At 41.2% G+C, this 23669-nt stretch overlaps 1 protein-coding gene across 1 annotated transcript in view; it reads left to right on the forward strand.

The window, feature by feature from the left end:
* SP6 (Sp6 transcription factor) overlaps window positions 1-23147 on the forward strand; it is a 32644-nt gene extending 9497 nt beyond the window's left edge. Inside the window, exon 3 of the mRNA XM_040331637.1 lies at window positions 20387-23147. Coding sequence (XP_040187571.1) covers window positions 20417-21427 — 1011 coding nt within the window. The 5' untranslated portion in view covers window positions 20387-20416 and the 3' untranslated portion in view covers window positions 21428-23147. The remainder of the gene's footprint in view (window positions 1-20386) is intronic.
* The last annotated feature ends 522 nt before the right edge of the window (window positions 23148-23669 follow it).

Genomic DNA, 23669 nt, shown 5'->3' on the forward strand with positions numbered 1-23669 from the left:
TATTCTGTCTATCTATGTATAATTGTCTGTGTAAATATTTTTCACTTGCTCTTGCAGGCCTAGAATGTTTTCAGGCAACGATGGTTTAACCACCTCCCACCAGACGTATAGGGAAATGACGGCTGCAGGGTGGCTCTACTGTTCTGGGACAACGTCATGACGTTGCCCCACTCTCGGGTGCGCAGCGCGGTGATCGGTGGCACGCTGTGTTCCTGGGACACTGCGCATCCCCAATCTCGGTAAAGAGCCGACGGCGTGGCTCTTTACCCATGTGATCAGCGGTGTCCAATCACAGCTGATCACATGTAAACCAAGAAAATTATGTTCCTCTCCTCGCACTGACAGCATGAGAGGTAAGGAGAGCCGATTGGCAGCATCTTCTCACAGGGGAGACCTGTACAAATCGGGGCACTGATCATCAGTGCAGCCCCAACAGTGCCCATCAGTGCCACCCATCGGTGTCCAAAAGTGCAGCAGAAAAATTACTTATTTACAAAATTTTCTACCAGAAACGTAAAAAAAAGTGTTTTTCTACCAAAAATATAAAAAAAAACAGCTGCGATTGAATATCCCCAAAAGAAAGCTCTATCTGTCTCAAATATAAAAATTGTGTTTGGGTACAGTGCTGCATGACCTCATTGTCATCATTTTAAAGTGTGACAGCACTGAAAGCTGAAAATTGGTTAGGAAATGGGTAAAAGTGCCCAGTATTAACCATTTAGCAACCGGCCCATAGCCGAATGACGGCTACAGGGCGGTTTGTTAACTCTGGGAGGGCGTCCATTGACGTCATCTCCAAAATCACGCCCCCTGGGGCGCGCACACGGGAGTGTCCGTGACCATCGGGTCCTCTGGATCACGGTAAATGGCCACTTATAGCGGCCCTTTACCACGTGAGCGATCCGTCAAATGACCGAGCGATCACTTGTAAACAAACCGGTGTCATGTCATGATGCCGGGTTCCTCTCTCCCTTCTCTGTACTGATCGGTACAGTGGGAGAGATCCATCCTCTGCCTCTGTATGTGGCCAGGCTGTGGAAGTCTCACACGTGGTATCGCCGCACTCGGGAGTAGGACAATCTATTTTGGGGTGTTATTTTTGGTATGTACATGCTATATGTTAGAAATATTGTATAAATGGACAACTTTGTGTTAAAAAATAAATGCATTTAAACCACTTCCCGGCCGTCATATGACGTCCTTGACTTTGTGCAGGGATATCTGAATGATGCCTTTTTCAGCCGGCGATTCCCTACACCATGGGTCTTCAAACTACGGCCCTCCAGTATTTCAGAAACTACAATTCCATCATGCCCAGTCATGTCTGTGAATGTCAGTGTGTTAAAATGCCTCATGGGATGTGTAGTTCTACAACAGCTGGAGGGTCATAGTTTGAGGATTCCTGCCCTACACCATAAGAACAATCATAGCGGCTGTTCCGCCGCTTGATCGTTCTTATGGGAGGCGAGAGGGGACAACCCAGTGCTTCTACCGACTCGCTTATCGAAGCCAGGATCGTGTGTATGTGTATGTGTATGTGTGTGTGTGTGTGTGTGTGTGTGTGTGTGTGACAAAAATTTCATATGGGTACAGTGTTGTATGAGTAATTTGTCATTCAAATGTGAGAGCACTGAAAGCTAAAAATTGGGCTGGTTAGGAAGGGGGTTTAAGTGCCCAGTCGTTAAAGCAGTTGGATGTCTTAAAGCAGACCTATTTAAAAAAAAAAAAAATTACGTGATTTACATTTATGGTATTAGAAAAATGTTATACCCTACACCAGGCATCTTCAAACTTTGGCCCTCCAGCTGTTGCGGAATTACACATCCCATGAGGCATTGTACAACTTTGACATTCACAGACATGACTAGGCATGATGGGAATTGTAGTTCCTGAACAACTGGAGGGCCAAAGTTTGAAGATCCCCTGTGCTACACCATAATGATATTAACCACTTCAGCTCCGGAAAGGTTTACCCCCTTCCTGACCAGGCTATTTTTTGCGATGCCGCACTGCGTTACTTCAACTGACAATCACGATTCTGTACCCAAAGTTTTTTTTTTTTTTTAACAAATGGATCTCTTTTGGTGGTATTGGATCACCTCTGCAGTTTTTATTTTTTACGCTAGACACAAACAAAGTCCAACAATTTTGAAACTAGAACAATATTTTTTACTTTTCTGCTATAAAACGCATCCAATAAAAAAAAATATATATATATATATATATATATATATATATATATATATATATATATATATATATATATATATATATATATATATATATATATATATATATATATATATATATATATATATATATATATATAATTTTCTACATTAATTTAGATCAATAATTATTATTCATATTTTTGGTAAAACACATCCCAATAACTGAAATATTGATTAGTTATAGCTTCTACAAACAATGGGATATATATTTTTTGGGGAACAGTACATTGATCAGTGCTACAAAATATATACTGTCACCGTACTAATGACATTTGGCAGGCAAGGGGCGGTCAAAGGGCTAAATGTGTTCTTAGAGAGTCCTTGCTAACTGAGGGGGGGTGCAAGAATACAGGGTCACAGAACGGCGATCTGTCTTGTGTACTGCCTGTCTCCCAAACAATCGCTGGGCGACATCACCGCGTTCGCCGGACTTGCTGATTGGCTCCAACTATGTCCAATCACAGCGGGACACTGACGGCACGTGGTAGGGGGGGGCTGTTTAAATATATCTATGTGTATTCCTAATGATACAAACAATAGTGCATCCTGTGAAAGATAAATGAATATTGGTTGAATAATGTCCCATTGGCAATCAATGCCAGTGTGTGTGTGTGTGTGTGTGTGTGTGTGTGTGTGTGTGTGTGTGTTGTGTGTGTGTTTTATTTTTTTTTTTTTTGTTTTTTTTTTGGACCTCCTTTACTTAAAAAGATGGTCACAACCGCTTAGGCAGGATAGTGCCTGCACACATATCAATAGACAAGAGTGAAATGCAATGACCTCTTTCCTCAGATATCAAGGATGAGACATGGAACACAAATAAAAAAACTTCCATAGTGCAATCCATTTATTTATATAAAAATTGGTTAAAAAGAACGTTGTCCAAATGGCCGCTTACATTAAAAAGTGCCCATCCAGGTTTGTCAGTATAGCACAGGCTCTGACCGGATGGGACGTTGGGCATAGAGCACGTGACCAGGCTACGCCGCCGACGTATGTTTCGTTTTCGGTTAATTTCAATGTTTTTTTTATTGTTGTTTGCATATAAAAAGATATAATACGTACGAGGATGTAACACTTTTTGTAACAATACACAACCAAACGTTTTTCCCTATTTTCCCCTTATCTTTTCCTACCCTCGTTCTTTATAATATTGTGAATAAATGAAAGACCACTTGTTTCTGAACTATAGCTCACCTCCCACCCCGCAAACCTTCACCCGCCCTCCCACCCTCCCATCACACCCTGTGCAGGTTTTTGAAGTTAATCTACTTCGTTAAATACGTCTTCCCCATAAAGGAATGCCCGATAGCGGGTTAAGATATTTATTGAATTTGAATGGCGATTTTTATATAGAACATCCTGTTTCGTCTAGCCAGGGTTTCCACATCCTCACGAACTTACTATAATTCCCCTGTCGAGTAAGTGTCACTCTCTCACTCCAAATCATTGTGTTAATAGTTTCAACCCAAGATTTGACAGTGGGTGGCATCTGGGCCTGCCACCTCAACGCAATTAACTTCCTCGCCTGGAAGAGGCATCTCAGTACCACTTCAAGGGAACTGGCTGGCACTCTATTTTCCTCTATGCTCGTTAGGTTAACATCTTCAGGGCACCCTGTAGTTCCGGGCTGGGCACTTTTTATTGTATCCATTTGTTGTATCATTAGGAATATAGATATATTTAAATAGCCACTTGCGCTATCTATCTATCTATCTATCTATCTCTCTATCTCTCTATCTCTCTATCTCTCTTCATTAAATAGGGGAGCAGCTTAACACGAAGGTATCACTATTTTAGTTTGAATTGCATATATTTAGTTTGGCGTGGAATTGTTTCCACATTCACTGACGGCATGTGTGCGCACTCCAAACACGGAAGTGCAAAATTACTTTTGCACTCAAAAACCCAGCCAAGCCCCTTTTCCATCCAGGGAGACTTTAAATTGAAGATAAGGAAATACACCACTTTTTAAGAAGACTGTCCATAGGAGATCCCCAAGCAAGATGCAAACTTGCCATAGCATAAAATCATTTTATATACATAAATATTTATTCTATCTATAAAAAAATTGCATCTACGGAAACAAACTTTTAAACAAGCATAAAGTGTAGCAGCCTGTCCTTCTGGGAACTGTGTATGTGGCGACTTCAGTATGTTGTTTTTTTTTAATATTAAGCGCAACTCTAAGTACAGTAAATATCATGTAGTATGGAAATGGCACAGTTATCTTTTGTTAGTGTCAACGTTCTGCTTTAAACTCTGGGAAACATTCCCTTGCATGCAAAGCTCAACTGCCCTTTAGTCTGGATTCACACCTATTCATTTTCCTTTTCCTTTTTTTTTTTTTTTTTTTGTGCATTTTGCAGATTACTACACTACATTCCATTTAACATGGTTTCCTATGGAACACGTTCTGTAGTGCAAATCTGCAAAAAGCACTAAAAATGCCAAAGGTGTGAATCCAGCCTTACAAAGTGAACAGCCTGTTTGCCATTAGTAAAAGCAACCATTATGGGTTCATCAACTCAAATGCCCCTGAGGATGATGCATTATGGAACCTTTTTTTTTATCTGTGCCCTAATTATGAGAATGAAGGCCATACACAGATAATATTTTTTATTCTAAAAGCCGCCCCCTGTTTTCATTTGATCAGTCAGTTGATCATTAGATTGACTCTGTTGAGTGGGAACGTCCATGCATGGATTAAAAATTGGCTGGTAGCTGCTGAATTTCAATATAGAAATGGCCATCTTAACACCTAGCAGCATTTTATCGTGGGACTTTAGATCTGATTTAATTCACAATAGGAGCACATTAGGAGGCCTGTTTAGATGGAACTACTTTTTTATGAAGGTTCTTAGAAATACTTCCCTCTGCTTTGCAAAGTCAGGCAAATTGATACATTTGAGAGGCTGAAGTTACGAATGTTCTTGGTGGGTTTTTTTTTTTTTCCATCACTTCTGTGGTTAATTGCAGTTAATGGACTGAACACAACAAGGGATGTGGTCTGAAAATTAACACATAAAGAAATTCTAAGAACTTGAAAAAGGCAGCTACATGTGTCAGTCTGCAGCAAACTTTTACAAGGAACTCTAAAACTAAGCAGAAGTACATATCTCTATGCAGCAAGTTATTCCATCATGCGTACAATGCCTCGAAAAAGTATTCGTACCTCTTGAAATTTTGGCATGTTACAACCAACCAAAAACATAAATGTATTTTATGTGATAGACCAACACATAGTGACACATAATTGTGAAGCGAAAAGTAAATTATATTTTTACAAATATGTGAAAAGTGTCGTGTGCATTTATATTCAGCCCCCTTTACTCTGATACTCCTAACTAAAATCTAGTGGAATCCATTGCCTTCAGAAGTCACCTAATTAGTGCATAGAGTCCACCTGTTAGTATTTAAATTTTAGTATAAATATAGCGGTTCTGTGAAGCCCTCAGAGGTTTGTTAGAGAACCTTGGTGAACAAACGGCATCATGAAGGTCGAGCAACACGCCAGACAGGTCAGGGATAAAGTTGTGGAGAAGTTTAAAGGAAAAGTTCAGCCAAAGCTCATTGGCTGGGCTTCTCCTATGGGTCCTGAAGTTCGCTCTCTGCTAACGTCACAGAAATCGGCCCAGTCATTGCCACAAAGTCTGGATCTGCCAGATGCCTAGACTGATGTCCGTCTCGGCAAGCTGCTAAGAGCCTGAGATGGCCACTCCCCACCCCTCCACAGCTCGGAGCTCCATTGAGCGGGGGGGGGGGGGTTGCAAAGAGCTGCTGACAGTCAGCAGCTCTCTGAGCTGAGAGAACCGAGCCATCAGCAATGTTTGTTCACTTGGTTCTCAGTGCAGAGGCGCAGGGGGACCGCTGCTGCATCCACCTAGTTAAGTATGATTCTGTAAAAAAAAATGTTTAAAACTTTAATTACCCAATCTTTGAACATCTCGCACAGCACTGTTCAATCCATCATCCGACAATGGAAAGACTATAGCTGTCAGTCTAAACTGACAGGCTGGGCAAGGAGAGCATTAATCAGAAAAGCAGCCAATAGGTCCATGGTAACTCTGGAGGAGCTGCAGAGATCCACAGCTCAGGTGGGAGAATCTGTCCACAGGACAACTATTAGTCGTGCACTCCACAAATCTCATCTTTTATGGAAGAGTGGCAAGAAGAAAGACATTGTTGAAAGAAAGCCATAAGAAGTCCTGTTTTCAGTTTGCGAAAAGCCATGTGGGGGACACGGCAAACATGTGGAAGAAGGTGCTCTGGTCAGATGAGACCAAAATTTACTTTTTGGCCTAAAAGCAAGACACGTGTGGTTTAACTCTGCACATCGCCCTGAACACATCACCCCCCACCGTGAAACATGGTGGTGGCAGCATCAAGTTGTGGGGATGCTTTTCCTCAGCAGGACCAGGGACACTCAGAGTTGATGGATGGAGCAAAATACAGGACAATTTTAGAGGAAAACCTGTTAGTCTGCAAAAGACTTGAGACTGGTCGGAGGTTCACCTTCCAGAAGGACAACGACCCTAAACATACAGCCAGAGCTACAATGGAATGGTTTAGATCAAAGCATATTCATGTGTTGGAATGGCCCAATCAAAGTCCAGACCTAAATCCAATTGAGAATCTGTTGCAAGACTTGAAAATTTCTGTTCAGACGCTCTCCATCTAATCTGACAGAGCTTGAGCTAGTTTGCAAAGAATGGGCAAAAATGTCACTCTCTCTAGATGTGCAAAGCTGGTAGAGACATCCCCAAAAAGACTTGTAGCTGTAATTGCAGTGAAAGGAGGTTCTACAAAGTATTGACTCAGGGGGGCGCTATACAAATGTACCCCACACTTTTCACACATTTATTTGTAAAAAAAAAAAAAAAAATTGAAAACCATTTCACTTTCCTTCCACTTTAAAATTATGCGCCACTTTATGTTGGTGTATGAATACTTTTTCAAGGCACTGTGTATACTGTACAGGCATAGGTCCGAGACATATATTTATACAGCGGCTCATAATTTCTAGATAAAAGTTAAATGTTTAGGGACTGTGCCAGAACGCTGCTTAAATTGCCATGAATCATTTTAAAATCTCTTGCGCTTTTTTTTTTTTTTTTTTTTTTTTTTTTTATTGAAATCCTATATTAAAATAAGTTTTTAGAATTCCCCTTTTACATATACAGTTAAAATGTTAAGTGGCTGCATAGTCATTTTTTCCACTTTTAGGTAAGGCTATAATAAGGCTTACCTGTAGGTAAAAAAACCTCTCCTAAACCTTTACGGTTTAAGAGATATTCCCCTTGCAATGAGCCGCTGACTGCAGCGGCGCATGCACATGGGGGATCCTCGGCCACTCACAGCGCTGCAGCCGTGATACCCGGAAGACGCACCAAGGCAACATGTCAGCTACCTCGGCGTGGACCAGGTAAGTTACCGACGCCTCGTTCTAAGGTAAGCATTTCATAATGAGCTAGTATGCAGTGCATACTAGCTCATTATGCCTTTTGCCTTACAGGTGGCCCCAAAAAAATAAAAATTTTAAATTGCTATGGGACTATACAACCGATTTAACTTTGGCCACCTCTAAGCTTAAAATATATATATATATAATTAGTTTCTGCAATATACTTTTTCTCGCGTCCTCACTTGCTTAAGACCTATTTTATACAATGTATCACTTTCAGATTACAGCAGATATGAAAACTCAACGCATTTCATCGGTATGAATGCCAACCTCTTCAGGAGTGTAGAGGTGGTACCCATTCTAAAATTTTGTCAAAACAATCCAGTTTTGACAATAAAATTACTTCTTGCATAAAGATAATTTCTTGGTATTTCATCAATTCTGACTTATTTTGATGGCTGTGTGTGAGCTTCCACTTGTGGACAAACATATTGTGGTCACAAAGGGTAATGGGGGGGGGGGGGAACACGCCTACTCTGTATACAGCTAGAAAATGTTATTGCCAACATATGTTGCTGTTTAATCAAGTTTCTCCTGAAACCCTAAAATTATCCGCATCTGCTTACCTTGAGTGTCGCAATTGGATTCTCTGTCCTAGGGATTTATGATATTCCTGTTGGCACCAAACTCTTCTACTATATCTTTAATGTTAGCCTGCCACAATTATCTACCGACTCATCAATAACTGAGAGGGTAATTTAGTGCTTTGTACCACCATTTTTTTTTAAACATAAGTGATTAGCGTTTATATAAGACACCTACCACTTAATCCATTAGCTGGGTGTCTACCTGGCTTGTGCATGTGCCTCTAATTGCCAAGGGTAGTCCGAGTAATCTGTAATGGATCAATCATACTGGCAGCTGTTTATTAGGCAAACAAATGATTGGTTGTTCTCTCCAATTATCTATTTCTCAGGTATCTATATATTAATTGCACTTACAGATAATGAGTAAAAAAAGATCCCCACTTAGGTCATCAATGACTGTCTAACAGCAGTTTGATGGCCAAAGTTAACAGGCCTTTTGACTATGCTGGAAATTTTGCAATGCATGGACTAAATCCAGCCATCATTTACATAAAGCACAAGTATATGCATACATTAAAAATATAAAACGGTATAATGAATAGTCAACAGATTAAGACTCAGGGCTGGGTCTCACTATATGCAGTCTAGTGCATTTTTATTCTGCATCAGGTTCACACCAGTGCAGTGCGTTCCAATGCAGTCAACAAAAGTAGAACATGTTGTCATTTTCTGTATGGTGCATTTTACCACGTTCCAGATGCACACCAAATTCCTCAAACGCATAAGAATGCGCCAGCAGTATGCAAAAATTGTGGTGTGAACCAGCCCTCAAACAAAAAGCGTTAATTTCACGATAGACAACTGGGACGTGAAGTTTAGATTGGTGAAATTTAATGAAGAGGTGGGCTGAGTTTAGGGCAGTGGAAATCCTGACAAATGTGAAATTATCCTGAGTTACTAGGCTTTGAGTTCACTTTGGACCCAGCAGTTGGAGTGTTTCTAACAGAGGGCAGAGCCTTGGGCCCCTTTCACAGGGGCGCCTCCAAAGCGGAACATGCTTGCTCAGCAGGGAATCTCTCTGCTGATATCGCTGAGCTGGTGGATGACAGGTTCCACTCTCCTCTATGGGGGCAATCGGATGGAAATGGACCACCTGTTCGTTTTTCCCATCTGATACAAACTGCCAGACAGATGGGTAATAGGACAGGATCGGGTCAGATGGCAGCGGGTGTTGGCGGACATGTGTCTAACATCTTCTCCATAGAAGAGATTGGAGGGTCCGATCAGGTCAGTCTGAAAAACTGACAAGCAGACCTGATTGGATCGCCTGTTTGAAAGTGGCCTTTAAGTTGGCTGGACACGGCTAGATCTTTTGTCAGAACATTCTTTCCTGCCATCATTGAGTAATCAGTGGCGGCTGGTGCTACATTTTAGAAGGGGGGGCAAACAATCCTTTTAGGCCAATTACAGCCTGAGACTCTAATCATGTGCTGCTAAAAAAAAAAAAAAAAATCCATTGAATACATGCGTCTGGCACCTTGCATGTATGCCCCACATGGATGGGCTGCCACTGGAGTCAACAATTTATTTTTTTATATTTTTTTTTTCCCAAATTTCTATCTGTAAAATGTGTATTTCGCTTAGGGAAAAAAACATACATATTATTATAATAAGGCCTGTTTAATACATCTAGGATTCCATTTACTTTGCAGGTCTGCATGAAATTTAAGGATGTTCAGGTGGAGGGGAAAAGCACAATTTTTGACCCCCACTAACCGTTTAAAAAAAAATGAACATTTTGAAAAATCAAGTAGTGTGAACACACAATACAAAATACCAACCCTAGTGCATGTATAGAACACTCACCAAGTGTCTACACATATACGCGCCCGTTTACACTGCCTAAGTAGCAAGTGCCGCCAGCCGCGAAACCCAAAAATTTGCCTCAGGAGCGGCGCCGCCCCTTCACCCACTGCCGCCCCGAGGCCTGGCCTTGGTGGCCTTGTGGGAAATCCGGCCCTGTGTGTACATTAATAGTCTGATCACTGAGCCAGCTCTACCAAATGTGGAAAAGGGAGACCAAAGCTGTCCATACAATATTTTTTTTTTGGTATCAAGATTTTCAGTTAAATGTCTAATTGTTGGGTCAAACTGTTCATTTTTTTTTCATCGTTGCAGTCCAAAATTAAGACACCGGATGGAAAATGTTTCACGTCTAACAGCAAATGTAGTTTTTGTTCAGGAAAGTCCATACATTCCAAAATTAAATATTAGAAGCAAGCACATTTTTTAAAGTCCCTTTGAGTGACAGTCATCCAAGTCACTGGATGTACTGAGAATTTTTGCATGAATATGCCTAAAAAAAAATTCTTCGTTTTTTTGTTTGTTAACCTACTAGTGTATGGGCAACTTGTATCTGGGCAAGCTTTTAAATATTATTTTATTTTTATTTTTTTAATGCACTGATTTTCTACATTTTTTGGGATGTTCCTCATTTGTGCCTTGGTCTGTTGAATCTTGCATGATAAATATTTGACTTCTATCTAGTACTTGGATAAGAATGCAGTAAATTGCATAGGAAAGCTGCATCCCTGACAGATGAATGGCAGACGGTTTCATCCTTTCATTGATGTCTGTATTAATAAAGTAGAGATATATCAAGAGTGGAATTCCAATCGCATTCCCTTCACATCCTGACACTCCCACAAAATGAGTTACTATCATTAAAAAGGTACACTTTTCAGTTGTTTCCGAGCAGTAGGAGAAATATTCATAGCTTCAAGCTGTCCCATTGGGCTTCTGTCCCTCCTTTATTGTACAAACCAATGTACTATATAATAACGGCAAATGGATTTTTCTTTAAGTTAATCATTAAAGAGAAGCTCCTACTCCAATAATAAAATAAACACAACCCCGTGATCTCAAGGCCCAGGCCTATCTTTTTTATTTTTTTGCTAGAAAATTACTTGGTATCTATAGCATAAATTACAATTTTATTTTTATTTTTTTCCCAGACACTAGAGAATAAAATGGAGATCGTTGCAATACTTTGTTACACCACATTTGCGCAGCGGTCTTACAAATGCAATTTTTTTTGGGGGGGGGGAATACTTATATTAAAAAATAAAACGGTAATGTTGGCCCAATTTTTTTTTTTTTTCTATATTTGTGAAAGATAATGTTATGCTGAGTAAATTGATACCCAACAACAACATGTCATGCTTCAAAATTGCACCCGCTCGTGGAATGGCGACAAACTTTGGTACTTTAAAAATCTCTTGGCCTTGAATTATTGCTCTCGCAATTGCATTGATACCTCACATGTGTGGTTTGAACACAGTTTACATATGTGGGCATGACTTGCGTTGGCTTCTGCACATAGGCTGGGAGGGAGGGAGGGGGCACCTTAACTTTTTTTTATTTTTTTATATAAACCTTCATTGTAATAGAAATAAGCAGGACAGAGCCTCTTTTAATGTTGAGGTCTGGGGTCAAAAATACCTTGGCTCTGACAATTACACTTAGAAGCAATTAAATAAAGTGTGTGTGTTTGTTATTTTTTTTTTTTTAATAGTACATTGTATATTCCTGTATGTTGTGATCATTAAGGTACCCATCTAATAATGTGTGTGTGTGTGTGGGGGGGGGGGGGGGGTTTAACTATGCTTCCCGCTGATACCACCGCCTGTGGAAGAGCATTCCACATCCAAATTGCTCTTACAGTAAATAACCCTCTACGTAGCTTAAAGTTAAACTGCTTCTCTTCTAATTTTAGTGAATGTCCGAGTCCTTTTTTTAAATTCCTTTTCACTGAAAAGTTGGTTTCCTATGCTAGGGTCACAGTAAAGTATTTGTACATTGATATCATATGCCCTCTCAAGTGTCTCTTCTCCAGAGAAAATAAGTTAAATGCTTGCAGTCTTTCCCCATAGCTGAGATCCTCCAGGCCCTTAATTGGCTTTGCTGTCCTTCTCTGGACTCTGTCCATTTCCAGTACATCCTTCCTGAGGACTGGTGCCCAGAACTGGACAGCATACTCCAGGTGCGGCCGGAGTCTTGTATATTTGTTTTTATAACATAGACCTTGGGGAATAAAATGGTGGTCGTTTTTTTGATATCGCACTGTATTTGCGCAGCAATTTTTCAAATGCAATGAATTTATTTTCCTCCTTCAATTCATGTTGTTGTTGTTGTTGTTGTTGTTGTTGTTGTTATTAAAATATATCTCTCTATCAATTTGTGTATGATGTGAAATGTGTGTAGTTTGAACACCGTTTAAATATGCAGGCACAACCTACGTATGCGTTTCGTTTCTGCTTGCAAGCATGTGGGGACAGGTGCAGTTATACGGCGGCAGGTCGGCTCTGCTGGGTGTAATCACGTAGATCTACGCCATCTCGCCGTTCAGCCAATAGGGGCACGGGCACCCGCGATTGCTCGTTACAGAGCGAGAATCGGGAACTGTGTGTGTGTGTGTGTGTGTGTGTGTGTGTGTGTGTGTGTGTGTAAACACACAGCTCCCGGTCCTGTCAGGGGGAGAAATGACTTATCGTCTGTTCATACAATGTATGAACGGCGATCTGTCATTTCCCCATGTCGGTCCCACCCCCCCTTCAGTTAGAACACACCCAGGGAACATAATTAACCCCTTCCTCGCCCCCTAGTGTTAACCCCTTCCCTGTCAGTGTAATTTTTATAGTAATCAATGCATTTTTATAGCACTCTATAAAAATGCCAATGGTCCCAAAAATGTGTCCACCATAATGTCGCAGTACCGATTAAAAATCGCTAATCGCCGCGATTACTAGTAAAAAAAAATATTAATAAAAATGCCATAAAACTATCCCCTATTTTGTAAACGCTATAACTTTTGCGCAAACCAATCAAACGCTTATTGCGTTATTTTTTGTAAAAAAAGAATAAAAAATGTAGGATACGTATCGGCCTAAACTGAGGAAAAAAATTGTTTATATATTTTGGGGGATATTTATTATAGATAGATAGATAGATAGATAGATAGAGATATATATCTCTATCTAATTTGTCGCTCTATTTTTGTTTATAGCGCAAAAACTAAAAACCGCAGAGGTGATCAAATGCCACCAAAAAGCTGTATTTGTGGGGAAAAAAAGGACACCAATTTTGTTTGGGAGCCACGTCGCACAACCGCGCAATTGTCATTTAAAGCGACGCAGTGCCGAATCGCAAAAAGTGGCTGGGCATTGACCAGCAATATGGTCCGGGGCTTAAGTGGTTAATATAAATATATAAATTTTTTTATCCCCCCCCCCCCCCCCTTTTTTTTTTTTTTTTTTTTTTTTTTTTTTTTTTTTTTTTTTTTTTTGCCCCTGTCCCCGCATGCTTGCAAAAGCGAACGCATAGGTAGGTTGTGCCTGCAGATTTAAATGGTGTTCAAACGACACATTTCATATCGTACAAAAAAATTGGGATAACTTTTTTTTATTTTTATTTTTTTCCAGGAATTGAAGGAGGAAACAAAAAAAAATCCATTCATTGCGTTTGTAAAATTGCTGCATAAATACAGGGTGACGTCAAATTGCAACGACCACCATTTTATTCCCTAGGGTCTATGCTATAAAAACGTTGTCTCATTAGGAGCATGCCCTGATGTTGTCAGGCATGCATACAAGCACTTGGCGGCCATACAAACTACTGAGGACCATTTTGAGTTGTTGCAATGAAATTTCAGCAAAATGGACTAGCTTGCTGCATAATTTTTTCACTTTGATTTTCGGGGTGTCTTTGAATTCAGCCTTCTGTAGGTGGATAATATTAATTTCCACTCTTTCATTCCTAACACATTACCCGGTCCATACCAGTATAGATATCCAGCATGAGATTTTTGCCCGTTGAGATCTGATATGTTTTTAAACTGTGTGTGTGTGTGTGTGTGTGTGTGTATATGTATATGTATATGTATATATGTATATATATATATATATATATATATATATATATATATATATATATATTAGGGCTGTTACTGATTAAAATTTTGTGTGTTCGATTAATCGATTTTATTTTCTAATTGATCGACTAATTTCGATTAATTATAACGCACATACAGATCCAACTACTTTTAGCTGATCTCCTTGCATTGCAACTCTGCATTAGTCAGTGGTAAATGTGGTATACACTATATACAATCACCCAACACTAGTTAGTTTCCACAATCCATGACTTAACTTCACAGTTCACACAAATACGTTTTAAATTCAAACTGTAGCACTGACGTAAGTAATGTTTTCTTATTAAACTTTAAGAAAAACGTAGAAAGTTAGTTTAACTTTAATTATAAAACTTATCTAGTATATTGACTGTCAGTCACTTTATAGTAGGCATCACTTTAGTCAGTCACCCAGACATACCAGAGTGTTCACATTTTCTGGAAGCAGATGTGATCGCATTTTATTGACAATATACCCTGAAGAACCGAACAGTCTTTCGCACGGAACAGATGTTGCCGATACACAAAGAATTGTCTGCACAAAACTGCTTAGGACAGGAAAACGATGGTTATTTTTGCCCCCTTCCCCTGATGGAGCCTGATGAATCCTCCTGCTCCACAGATGCAAAGGTACCTCAATCCAATGGGTGCAGTTTGCTCGCATCCAGCAGGGTAATGCCCTGTACACACGATCGGTCCATCAGTTATCCGATGAAGCTGACTGATGATCAGTCGTGCCTACACACCATCAATTAAAAAAATGATCGTGTCAGAATGCGGTAAAATAAAACACAACGACGTGCTGAAAAAAATGAAGTGCAATGCGTGGATTTTTAACCGATGGACGTGCCTACAGACGATTTTTTTTTTTTTTTTTTTTTTTTCTATAGGTTTTTTTTATCCATCCAGATAATTTTTAAAACAAGTTCCAAATTTTTTAACCAATGGATAAATAACAAATGGGGCCCCCACACGATCGGTTTAATCTGATAAACGGTCCATCAGACCGTTTTCATCAGACAAACCGATCGTGTGTACGCGACATTAGTCTCACTGTCCAGGCTGTCCGGTGACGTCAAGAATTTTGATCGATCAAAAAAATTAATCGAGGAGAAAATATATATATATATATATATTACATATTACACACTTGCAAGTCTTTTTTTTACATACAAGTTTTTTTTTTTGGCAGTGCATGGGTTAATTCTCTGCTCCCCAGACTTTCTGACCCTAATATCCTTGGGGTCTCTTGTCAGCCTCCATCTAGTTGGAGCTCAGACAATAATTACTGTAATTTGCATCCTGCAGCCCTTTATTACAGTTGCTGGCTCCTGGGATATTTAGAAATGAAAGATAAACTATATTTACATTTCCTCCTGTATGTTTGAAAACATCTAATCAGGGTGGGTGACGTGGGCTGCAAGTCTGGCAGTTTACAGCCTGCAAGTATCGGCTCCACAATGGTGGCAACAGACTTTAGAATGAGTGAGTGAATTTAATGGCAGCATGTTTAGCATAGAAAGTGAAGAATGAAATGCATCCCATATGGAAAAAGTTCAGGTGCTTATACATGAAAGTTGAGAGATCTCAAGTGTAAATTCTAGAGTTCACAGCATCAGAGAGAAGCAGTGATTCTAGCACAAACTGACAGAAAAACAAAATGGGGGGGGGGGGGGTTTAAATGGTGGAGAGTAATATTCTAGTATAAACATGACTAATGGAAGGCGGTATGATTCTGCAACGTACAGCGCTATAGAAAAGTGACGGCAGAAAAAGTAGTCTATCGACTATATATGAATCTGGACCTCTTGATGTTGATAACTAAAGATTTATATAGAGCAGGCATGTCCAAAGTCTGGCCCGGGGGCCAATTGCGGCCCCCGTTACAGTTTAATGTGGCCCCCCCTGGTAATTTAGATATATATATATATATATTTATCGGCGCTGCCTCGGAGGGGACGGGGGGGAATGAGTGCTGTCAAATTGCATACAGGAGAATCTCCGGTTTACTCAGTGACATCTGTAATAGGAGGTCCCGTCTCCTGGGCTGCCATTGGACGACTCCTCTGTCTATCATAGGAGGTGGGAGAAATTGTATTAAAGAGGCTGCTGTGTAAACAGATTCTCCTGTATGTAATCTGTTGGTGCTCATCCTGGCCCCCCATTCTCTCCGAGGCTGCAGATGGACATCGATCAGGCTGCATTCATGGCAAGGGAGAGTCTGCATTCGTGGCAATGGTGAGGCTGCAGATGGGCACTGATTAATGCTGCATTGATGGGCAATGACCCTTTTTTTTTTGCTTCAGTTTTTTTATTTACTTTTTTCCCCTGAAACTTCACTCCTCAATGAAGGTGAGTGTTATACGCTGATAAATACGGTATATCCAAATAACACGCCCACGCTCATCTCTTCACCACACACACATCCACAAAGGCAAGAGAATTTGTGTTGGGCAGTGTATTTAGTGCTCGAACGAACACACTTAGACCAAATTTTAATGGTTCAAAGAATGTCAGGCAAAATGGTCGGCCCTTGCGCATGTTCAGTTCATCAAATCTGGCCCTCTTTGAAAAAAGTTTGGACACCCCTGATATAGAGGAATCGGGACCTTCTTCCTCCTGCTGGTGACCCCTCTAGTGAAGCATCAGTGGCGTCACTAGGGTTGGTGTCACCCCCCCCCTCTGTCTAGGCTGCCCAGCACCAAGCAGGCAGGGCACGGGGCGCACCCCAAACCAGTCCCTGTAAATGATAGTATAGGGCAGTATAGTGTTAGGGTAGTATAGAGTGGTATAGTGGCAGGTTGGTGTAGTGGGTGGTATAGGACAGGTTAAGGTGGCATAGGGCATGTTGGGGTGATATATGATAGTTTGGGGTGGTATAGGGCAAGTTGGGGTGGTACAGGGCAGGGTGGTATAGGGCAAGTTAGGGTGGTACAGGGCAGGTTGGGGTGGCATAGGGCAAGTTGGGATGGCACGGGAAAGGTTAGGGGTGGCACAGGGCAAGTTAGGGGTGGTACAGGGCAGGCTGTGGTGGTACATGGCAGGCTGTTTGGGGTGGTACAGGGCTGGCTGGGGTGGTACAGGGCTGGCTGGGGTGGTATAGGGCTGTTTGGGGTGGTACAGGGCAGCCTGGGGTGGTACAGGGCAGCCTGGGATTGCACAGGGCAGGCTGGGCATGTCAGCTAAAAAAAAAAAAAAACGGGATGGTGTCACCCCTCTAGCGGGTGTCGCCTGGTGCAGACCGCACCCCCCTAGCAACGCCACTGTGAAGCATCATGGCATTCTATACACTTTCCCACTGCCTGGTCAGTTTGCTCATTTTGCAATCATCTGAAATAAGCCATGCATACTTCCCACCGGTCAGCAGATAAAACGCAAAATGAACAAGCTATACCTTGTTTAAATATACACAAGTTTCAGAGGCCTTGAGCCACCTGTCCCATAATTTTTTGTATTTCGAGGGACATCTTATATGGGAGTATGTCAATTTCTTATAGGGCATGACTGCACTGACCTCCGCAATCCAGTGCGAGACATTTGGAGGATTGGGTCTCATCCACACTCTAGCAATAACTTTCCGTGCAGAGAAAATCGCTTCATGTAGAAATAGTTTGGTGAATTTATTGAAGTCTGGGTCCGGGAGGATTCCCAGAAGACAGTTTAGGCTGAAGTGTTATGGGGGATCCCATCGTGTCGTGTAGGAACCTTACCACTTGGGACCAGAAGGTCTGTATTTTGGGGCATTTCCACAAAAGGTGGGGAAAAAAGTGCCCGCTTCTTGATTGCACATGGGGCAAGCACTGGAGTTGTTGCTTTTTATATTTTGAAATTCTTAGTGGCGTGAGACATATTCTGTGCGTTATAAAAATTTGGGTTAATCGGTCAGACAGTTTGGGAGAGACCAGTTTGTACGTGTCAAGGGCATCGCTCCTGCAGAGGTGGATTCTAGTGTAAACCTGACCAAAGGAAAGTGGTATGATTCTGCTACAGAGTACCCTAGGAGAAACTTAAGGGTTCAAGGGCACACAGGAGCCAAGTACGCCCCCCCACGCCACATAAAGGTGAATTGTACAAAAAAAAATTGTTAAACCCCAAAAAGGGCTTTTTTTACCACTACTATTGGCTTTTGGACTTTACAAATGCAGGAATTTTAGAAATTGGATGAAAGGTTTTAGCACTGTAAAAACTTGTGTTAATAATTTATTTTTCAAATGAGGGACAGCCCCTCAAAATTAGGGACAGTTGGGAGCTATGCAAGTAGGAGTTTTGATGCAGAGGTGAGGAGTAATATTGTAGTGTAAATACAGCCAAGGAAGTTGGTACAATTCTGCTACACGCACAACCATATGAGGAACATAATGTTTCAAAAGTATACAGGGACCAAGTAGGAGTTTAAATTCGGTATGCTATTGGGGTGATTATACTCATGTGGCAGATGCTTTTTTCCAATGTGTTTTGCCAGATCAAACTGTCTTTTTTTAGGGCATGGCAGCCCACTTTTATTAAACAAAATAGAAAGTTCACATAAACATCAGTTGCCCATACAGGGGTTCTTCCACATTAACATGATTAGTCAACTAAAAATACAGAGCCACCTGGCTCCCTTGTCGGTAGCGCCACTGCTCTTCTTACCAGCCCCTCTGCTTTGCATTGTCCAGCTCTCCTTGTTCACTTGGCTGGCTTGGACTTTAGTCGGAGCCCTGCTGCATGGCCCTCTCCTGGTCTCTGGATAGGGGGTTCTCCTTACACCCTGATAGGAGCCCAAGACCTTCTCTCTCCTGGCTGGGGCACCTCTGACCCCCAGATTGAGATCTCCTGTCTCCAATATGGCGTTGTCTCCTGAGCTATCCTCAGGCTTGAGTGTGTGTATATAATGTCCCTGCACACCTGTGTACGCACACAATCTGCAGGCACCTAGTAAGATCTGGGCACGGGATTGAGATTTCCATCCTACCCAACACACTTTGGGGCCTTCAAGTTCAGGCCCAATCCGGGACTACAGAATCCGAAGCAAAACCAAAAAACTGTTTCTTTGCTTGGAAAGATAGTCTTGAACTTTGCATTAAGCCTTAATGTGAATCCTGAGTCATTTTTTTCTAACCTACATTTCCAGTTGAATTTGGGAAATGTTAGCAAGGCATACAGTGGGGATCAAAGTTTGGGCACTCCAGGTAAACATTTGTATTAATGTGCATAACGAAGCCAAGGAAAGATGGAAAAATCTCCAAAAGGCATCAAATTACAGATTAGACATTCTTATAATATGTCAAAGTTTAGATTTTATTTCCATTTACACTTTCAAAATTACAGAAAGAAAAAATGGCGTCTGCAAAAGTTTGGGCACCCTGCAAAATTTATAGCATGCACTGCCCCCTTTGGCAAGTATCACAGCTTGTAAACACTTTTTGTAGCCGGCCAAGAGTCTTTCAATTCTTGTTTTGAGGTATCTTTGCCCATACTTCCTTACAAAAGTCTTCCAGTTCTTTGAGCTTCCTGGGCTGTCTGTCACACACTGCTCTTTTAAGGTCTATCCATAGATTTTTAATTATGTTGAGGTCAGGAGATTGTGAAGGCCATGGCAAAACCTTCAGTTTACACCTCTTGATGTAATCCTACATGGATTTTGAGGTGTGTTTAGGATCATTACTTGACACCGAACCCCAATGAAGTCAATGGGGACCCGAACTTTTGAGTACTAAAATGTCTCTAAAAAAGTAATGGAAAGGGCTAGAGGGCTGCAAATGGCAACAAAATCTTGGTAAGAGCATGGCAAGTACTCTGCAAACAAATGTGGATAGGGAAATGACTTAAAATAACATAAAATACCTAAAAATAAAAAACAAATAATCTTGACCTAGGAGGACCTAAAATGTGTGTCTTTGCTGAAAATGTATTGAATGTCTAATCTGATGCCTTTTGGAGATTTTTCCATCTTTCCTTGGCTTCGTTATGCACATTAATACAAATTTTTACCTGGGGTGCCCAAACTTTGATCCCCACTGTATATCCAAAAGTAGATATTTTAAGCATGTGTTTTCTTTACAGTGTATGATCTAATACATACTATGCACTTGGAGTCTAGTGAACAGAATATTCAACAAAATGTTCAGAATTCTTTTTTTATTTAGATTAATTTTGTATATATACCTGTACTTTATTTATAACTGTTTTTTTTTTTTTTTTTTTTTTTTTTTTACAGAGCTCCCTTGGCTGCACAACCTTCTCTGCAATGCTGACTGCTGTATGTAGCTCTCTGGGAAACCAACCATCAGAGGCTCCTAGATCTCCATCCACCTCTGAACTGCCCTTAAAACAATATACCATCCCTTCAGAAGCCGATTCCGGTTTGCCTCTTCACGAGGACACTGCTCAAGACTCCCCCTATTCTTCTGAGCGCTATACATCACTGTCCTCTGTACGACTGCCATATCAAACTTTTGCAGGAAGAGACTCCTCAGAGACCACATCATTCACCAAATTTCTGCACCCACAACTTGAGATGTCTCATCCATACGAGTCCTGGATGAGACCTCCAGCCCCTGGGGGCCATGGGGAGGAGAGTGGTATTCCTTCATGGTGGGATCTTCATGCTGGATCCAGCTGGATGGATATGCAACCTAGTTCAGGAGGCTTTACAGCTCCCTCACCCCACCAAGCCTCTTTAGGATATGGTTCTGACCTTTGCATTCCTCCTACACACATGCTGACTCCTGCACCTCATCTAATGGGAAATATGGATGCAACAATGGAATCTCATGCTGCCGATCCCAGTTCAGATGCTTCTCCTCGTCCAAAGGGTGCCAGGCGAGCAATGCCACGCAGTGCTGCTCAGACTGCTTGCCGTTGCCCCAACTGCCAAGAGGCAGAACGAGTTGGCTCAACTAATGATATAACAAAGCGTAAAATTATGCATAACTGCCACATACCTGGCTGTGGAAAGGCATATGCCAAGACGTCTCACCTGAAAGCTCACTTGCGCTGGCACAGTGGAGATCGCCCCTTTGTCTGCAACTGGCTGTTCTGTGGGAAGAGATTCACTAGAAGCGATGAGCTACAAAGGCATCTACAGACCCATACTGGGGCAAAAAAATATCCTTGTTCTTCCTGTAGTCGTGTCTTCATGCGAAGTGATCATCTGACCAAGCACATGAAGACCCATGAAGGCGAAACCAGGGGAAACTCAGAGACCGCTGTCAAGACCAAAAGAGAGCCAGATGAGAGCAGTAGTAGCCATTCTTGAAGATTTTTAGTAGGACAGGGCTTCACCCCTGCAATGATATCCTCCACATTCAAGAAACAGTAGTGTGGAATAGGTCAGTGGTGCTCAACTTCAGCATTCAAGGGCCCTTTTAAGGTACATAATAGTTTGCGTTGCTTGTTTTTATAAAAGGCAGGCTTTACCATGTGTTCTGCAAAACACATTGGAATATGTGCATTGCTGTGTACTGCATTTGGCAGCCCAACACACATATACAGCAACAGAAATATGCATATTCACCACCCAGTTGTCAAAAATAATGCATAGGGAGCTCTCTAAAATGAACGGGCTACCTTTAACACAATGCACCTGCGTCAACGCACATGGATTTCCATATGCAAAATTATGAATGAACCCAAAAAGAGTACATGCATTTTAGTTCTTTTCAGACTTGTAGGTGTAAAAAGTTGCTATACTAACTAATGCAGCTCTGCCCTCACCTGAAAGTGAGCAAAATATGCACTATTTAGTAGGCCGTGGTTAGTGAAGTTGAGCACCAATGGATTAGGTTATTTTATGTATTAATTTATTTGTAGATAGACAATTGCCTCTAGCACATACTGTGGTGTAGTAATGGAACAAGAAATGGGAAGATGGGCCAGTAAATGCAGAAGAGTCTGACTATAAAAGTAATGGACAATTAATTGTGGAAAAAGAGACTTAATGGCATTAAAAAGTTAGATCTGCTAGAAAGGGGTGTTTCATTGATGGGTGACTGCTGTAAAAAAAAAAAAGTGGCCTGCTTCTATCTCTCTGGGATCCAAGCAGCGGATCTCAAAGCTTGAAACTTTCGCAAAACCAACCCATCCATGAACAATTCTGTTGTCCTTATCTTTAAGCTTTTCAAGATAGTCCAGCGCTCTCCCGTTGCATTTTCTATATGTGGAAGGCAAATTCATTAATGGGTCCTGACTATCTGGTGGACAGGGTCAGGATTTCGGCGAGTCCTGGAGGCATATAGGTAGCCAACAGTGACTCATTTGACCACAGTCCAACCAGGTTTGGCTAGTCTTGGCACAAAACTTCCACTGATTTCAGGTTTATCATGTATGTACCCGTCATGGAAAAGGGTTACCTGAAAGCAAGAGACCATCTAGAGTTCAACCATTCTCACAGATTATGCCATTTATTGCAAAGTCACGGCATGACAAAAGCATGCAGTGTTTCAGGGTGTGGCTCGTTCTCAGGTCTAATGAAGGGCCATGCCCTAAAACGTATTTCTGTTATGTCTTGACTTTAACTAGTCTTATCCAAGAAAGGTGTGTATTGGGAGGGGGTTGGTATAGGGTGCCCTGCTATAGTTTGGAGCTCAAGTGATTCAGGATATACAGTAGAAATGCAGTCCTGAAGGCTCGTATATTGCATTTTTGTGTTCTTATGTGCACTTATTAAAGTTCACTATTTTATATTGAGGTTTTCTGCCTTTTGTAATGGGAGATATGATTTACATTTTGCATATGTGTTGCCATTCAATACTTTTTATAATTCCACAAATGGCACCCAAAGGCTCGAAGGATTTAGCACCCACTTAAAGGGATTTTGCCATCAGATCAAAGTTTCTGAATTACTCCATGTAAACAAACATAAATGAGTAAATACCTGCTGCCCCACATATTTAGTACATTTTTTAAATCGGTGCTCAAAATGTAATACGTGCCCATCACTTCTGATAGTCAGACGCCCCTTCGCACCTAATCCCGCGTACACACGATCATTTTTCGGCATGAAAAAATGTTTTAAAACATTTAATTCAAAATGATTGTGTGTGGGCTCCCCACCTTTTTTCGGCTTCTGAAAAACTAAATTTTTTTTCGAGCGTGCTGCATTTTTTTTACTATGTTGTTTTTCGGGTTGTAAAAAATGATCGTGTGTGTGTGTGTGGGCTAAAACGTTAAAAACCCGCGCATGCTCAGAAGCAAGTTATGAGACGGGAGCGCTCGTTCTGGTAAAACTAACGTTCATAATGGAGTAAGCACATTCATCACGCTGTAACAGACAGAAAAGCGCGAATCGTCTTTTACTAACATGGAATCAGCTAAAGCAGCCCCGAGGGTGGCGTCATCCGCATGGAACTTCCCCTTTATGGTGCCGTTGTACGTCGCCACGCTTTGCTAGAGCATTTTTTAAAAACGATGGTGTGTGGGCAACGTCGTTTTAATGATGAAGTTGGGAAAAACATTGTTTTTTTTCTACATGCCGAAAAACGTATTTTTTTGTTTTTCAT

The sequence above is a fragment of the Rana temporaria genome, chromosome 12 (assembly GCF_905171775.1).
Source record: "Rana temporaria chromosome 12, aRanTem1.1, whole genome shotgun sequence".
Lineage (NCBI taxonomy): Eukaryota > Metazoa > Chordata > Amphibia > Anura > Ranidae > Rana > Rana temporaria.